This window comes from Rhagoletis zephyria, unplaced genomic scaffold, assembly GCF_001687245.7.
Source record: "Rhagoletis zephyria isolate East Lansing unplaced genomic scaffold, Rhagoletis_zephyria_1.1 Rzeph_scaffold_16814, whole genome shotgun sequence".
Taxonomy (NCBI): domain Eukaryota; kingdom Metazoa; phylum Arthropoda; class Insecta; order Diptera; family Tephritidae; genus Rhagoletis; species Rhagoletis zephyria.
In genome coordinates this window covers 4,787-9,645 of record NW_016173878.1, presented here as the reverse complement: position 1 = coordinate 9,645, position 4,859 = coordinate 4,787, and the positions used below count along the sequence as shown (strand labels likewise).

The following is a 4,859-nucleotide window of genomic DNA, read 5'->3' as shown; positions in this document are numbered from 1 at the left end:
TATTTTAGACATAATTTATTTATTAGGATTTGCAATTTGAAAAAATCAGTTCCTTCCAATTTTGGGAATCAAACGGGACCCCACACAAGCAAAAATCGTTTTCTACAATCTTTATTAACCTGAAGGGCTAGACAACAAACAACCGCTATGCGAACAAAGTTATAATACCCATGTGCACAAATGCGCTCGGGTGTAATTATTTCTTAAAACATTATTCTAAATGTATGTTTTGAGCAAATTGATTTCAAAAGTTAGAAATATGTCCCATTTTTCAAAAATGTATAATAATAAACATGTGACTTTTTTAGCAATTTGTTTTCTGTAATTAAGGAAATATTGAATTTTTTGAATTTTTCGAAATTACCGTTTTATGGGAGGGACCAGGTTATGGTTTAATTTTTGTATTTTCAATACGCTTCTGCCCTGCATAAAGGGAAACCCGCGTACCGAATTTTCTTCCGATATCTCAACTTTTCCTAGAGTTATCGTGTACACAAACAAACGGACAGACAGACAGACGGAGATGGACTAATCAACTTCTCTTTTTATTCTGGGCATTTACGGTATATACATACATATGTACATAAATGTAGTATATATCTATCTCGATTTTGGTTGTTCCAAATATCCGTTACGTGAGAAAAGTTATAGTACCCTACTGCAGAAGTGCGTAGTAAATATGTTTAAATAGTACACCTTTTAATTAATAATTAATAAAAAAAATTTTACAATGTAACTCCTCAAACCCTCTTTAAAGAAAACAAGAACCCTATAAAATTTCGTTTTGAAAGTTTTCAAATTTGATAACTGAAGAAAAAAATTAATAGAAAAAAAATCATACAAATTAAATTTATATATACATATATTCTGCGAAAAAATGTCTACAATCAATTTTTAAACCCTTTTCGCAATTGGTGTACTCTTGTAACCGGTAAATTTTGTTACCATCTCATAAGCTGGTAACAAAATATTGCCCCGCCCCGTGAAATATGCAATGCCAGAATTTCCACAATTCTTCATGGCTGAATTGCTGAATATATAGCATTACCAACGTTCCTAGAATCGCGGTGACATGAACAGGTAACATTTTTTGGTAATAAAATTTTCCGGTTACAAAATCTTCGGTTACGTGCAGAATAGACCTTTTATAGTTCTAAAAGTCTATAATACGAAGGGACAGATGCCGGTAATGAAATTCTTAAGTTTTTTCAAGCAAGAGTTTTAAAAACTCAATTCTGTTGACACTGTTTTATATTTCTATATACAGTTCACTAGTTTCGAATCTAATATATGTAAATGTATGTATCAAGATGTGTCCTTTGTGCTCGGCGGTTGCGATGTTTGTTTGGACTGATTTCGCACCAGTCATTAGCCATGGGTTAATGTCAGAAAACGTCTATACATACGCGTTGAAATACATACATACGTATACATATATGTTTTTTTTTTCAATTCCAGATATGTTTAAACTTTAAAGTATAAAATATATCAACCCTGGGAAAAAAGTATTAGTACTGAATGGTAAAAACGTGTGCATTCATTTTAAATATACAATCATGTGTGTGTGCGAATGCTTCTGTTACATTCACATTCCATACTGAATGTCAATCTACCATTCAAAAACACAACACAGTTTATTTGTTTTCAAGCATTTTAAGCCACTTAGGAATGAGGCTTTTTTTATACAAACAAACAATCAAAATTTTGAAAAGAATGTCGAGTGAATGCAGATCCTATTGATTCAATCATTTTACAGCTCTGTTATGTAGTTCCCAAAAAAGCTAGCTTTTGTTTTCAAACCGTTTTTTTTTTCGGCAAATTTTTATCGAAATTTAGCTTGAAGGTCGGCTCTATAGATTCAGGATTTACCCATTAATCTCTGAAGCTACGAAAGGTAGCTCTTAAGAAAAATAAAGTGTCTATTACTCTGCCACTATTGAAAGACTGTCCTTTAATACCCAATTGCTTCGCTGCTCATTTTAATATATAATCGATTTTTTTTTGCATTTTTTTTTGCATTTTTTTCATGCTGCAGTTGGGCGCAAATCGAGGTGGAAACTCAACGTACCTACCCGGACTGGGTACAGGCTTTCGGTGCTGGCATACTTGAGGGCTCATTGACCTGGAATAATATCTACAATCAATGGAAAAAGTAAGTTAAATCAATGATAATTTCAGCTTCATTGCAAAATCATATCCGCACATTCTAACGACCTTCTTTTATTTTCCTCTCTACAGCACCATCGAATCTTCCTGTGAGCGTGATGAGAGTTCGCAAAACTTCTGTACCTGGCTGCGTGATCTGCTTGACGAGAATTACATTCGCATCAAAGAGACAGCGGTACAGCGTGGCGAGCACGATCACTATTGGCATCAGATCAGCCTCTATTTTAGTCAATTGGAGGGTCTGGAAACGGGCTATATACGCGGCGCGTCTCGTGCACGTTCAGATCTCGAAGAGGAAATACCTTTTTCCGATTTTCTTCTCCTAAATGCCGCCGCTGACATTCAGGATCTTAAAATCTACTATGAGAACTTTGTATGGAAGGAGGGGAATGAAACAGCCGATGTGGGCACACAGGAACAAGGCACAGCTGTGACTGCGACTTCGGAAGCGGAAACAGCACCAAAGAACTTCTTTCTGCCAAGCGCCACAATGCTGACAAAGATCTTTCAAACTGCCGATTCGCCAACATGGAGATTGCTTTTTGGTCACAGCACTGCCGGCAGTTATGCCTCAATGTTGCGCATACAAAAGCGTTACAAATTCCACTATCACTTCTCGCCGAATCAACGCTCGAATACAGTGCCTGGCGTCGATATAACATTTACCGGCTATCCAGGCATACTCGGCTCTACAGATGATTTCTACATCGTAAAGGGTCGCCAGGTGCAGTCCATTGTGGGCGGCGTGGGTATAAAGAACGAGAATCTGGATTTGTGGAAGACAGTTAACGTTACGCAGGCGTTGCCGCTGGCAGCACGTGTCATGGCAGCAAATCGTATAGCGCAGAATCGTCGCACATGGGCAAAGGCAATGTCGCGTCACCCATTCACCGGTTGTAAACAGTGGATAACGGTCGACTTGAACAAATTGCGTCCACAAGACAACCTATATGTGTCGCTGGCTGAGGATGAGAAGCACGATGATGCTGCATTGCCGTTGAATGCTGCGGATGAGGCAGCCATTAATGAGCGTCATAACCGCAACAAGGGATTGGTGTGGATTGTGGAACAACTGCCGGGTCGCATGCATCTCAAGGATGTTTCGGAAAAATTCCTATCGGGCGAAAACTCGACATGGATTGCGAATGGTGTGCCGTACTTCGATGAGATGCTGCAGGCCAGTGGCGTAGCGCCCGATAGTGCCTACCTTGAAATGAAAGCTGCGTTCGACGATGAACTAACCAATCTCGAAGCGGTCGATCAGTTTATGCGCAATCATGGCTTCCGAGGCGATTTGATGGGCGAGGAGTCGGTTGCTTACGGCAATATTGATATCAAATTGTTCTCCTACAATGCGCAAATAGGCATTAGCGACTATCATGCTTTCGCCGGACCCATATTCATTCGGCTGCAACATGTGCAACCGCGGGAAGCGATTGAGAGTGAGAGTACCGTGAGCGAGTCAACGGATATCGCATCCAATTTGAAGGATGAACGCTTGAGTGTGAGCATTGATGATGCGGCGCAACTTGCCGAACTGGAGCGTATTACCGAGCGGCGATCTGTACGCAACGATATGCAAGCGATTGCAATGCGGCAGGTATCTAGTGGCCCGTTCAAGTGGTCTGAAATTGCGGATCGCATAACGGACATTGAACATAAAGGACATCCGGATGAATTCAATTTCGGCAAAGTAGCTCCCCATTGGGCGTGGTAAAGAGAGGCGTGGCGGTGTGGTGGTTGTCTTAACAACCTCGCGGCCATTTAAATATATAGTAAATATTTTAATTTAATTTCACAAACATTTGTACATATATTACATAATAATTTGTCGAGTGGATTTTTGAGCTATACACATACATACCTACAGAAGTATGAATTTTTGCATGCAACTCCAAAATTAGAAAACACATAAATTTTTTGTTAGTAAATTTTATGATTTGTAAATAATTCGTATCAATTGCGTGTAGAAAAAGTTGTGATTTTAAGTCGATTGTGCAAAAATGTTGCTATTTTGTATTAGATAAAAGTGAATTGTAGAAATTTTATAAACTTTATACGTCCATAGCTTTAAAAAACTACAAAAATTTTATAAAGAAATTACATACATATGAACACTAGTCTTCCATAGTTTTATCTCCATTTTTGGACTACTGTGTGAACATACATACATACATACATATATACATATATAAGTAAAAGATATGTGTACCGTGCTGGTTTGAGATTTCTAACTTTTATACAGAGCAATTGTGAGAATAAAAAATATTAAAAAACAGAAAACTTGATGTATTTTGTTTCATTAACTTTTATCTGACAACTTTCCGTCAAGAAAGTGAATCATCGTCATCGTCGGGGAACGTCAGCGCAACAGTAACATGGATGACGATGGCCGTATCGTCACTTTTACTGACGATGACGATGTTCAACATAGGGCGGAGTAGCTCGCCTCACGGCAATTGTAAACGTTGATCTGATAAACAGCATAACGTGGCGACCTGTGCTGACTCTAGTATCAGACCATCTGCCCATAGTGATCTCGACTAATAAACCTGGTGACTTTGCTTCCGCAAACCTATGTACAATCAACTTTTCCAAAGATGACTGCAACGGCTTCGCGACAGTTACTGAAATCAATTTCTCTGACCTCCCCACACTAACCGACGTTCACATAGGTGATCGTAAGTTACGCA

General features: G+C 38.7%; 1 protein-coding gene across 1 annotated transcript; it reads left to right on the top strand.

Annotated features, from left to right (window-relative positions):
* Positions 1-1,955: 1,955 nt before the first annotated feature.
* On the top strand, positions 1,956-4,454 carry lama (phospholipase B domain containing lamina ancestor; the record flags this gene model as incomplete). Its single annotated transcript, XM_017635970.1, has 2 exons — positions 1,956-2,152; positions 2,239-4,454. Coding segments are annotated over 2 exons (1,842 nt in total), but the record flags the coding sequence as incomplete, so codon positions are not given.
* Between the last annotated feature and the right edge of the window lie 405 nt (positions 4,455-4,859).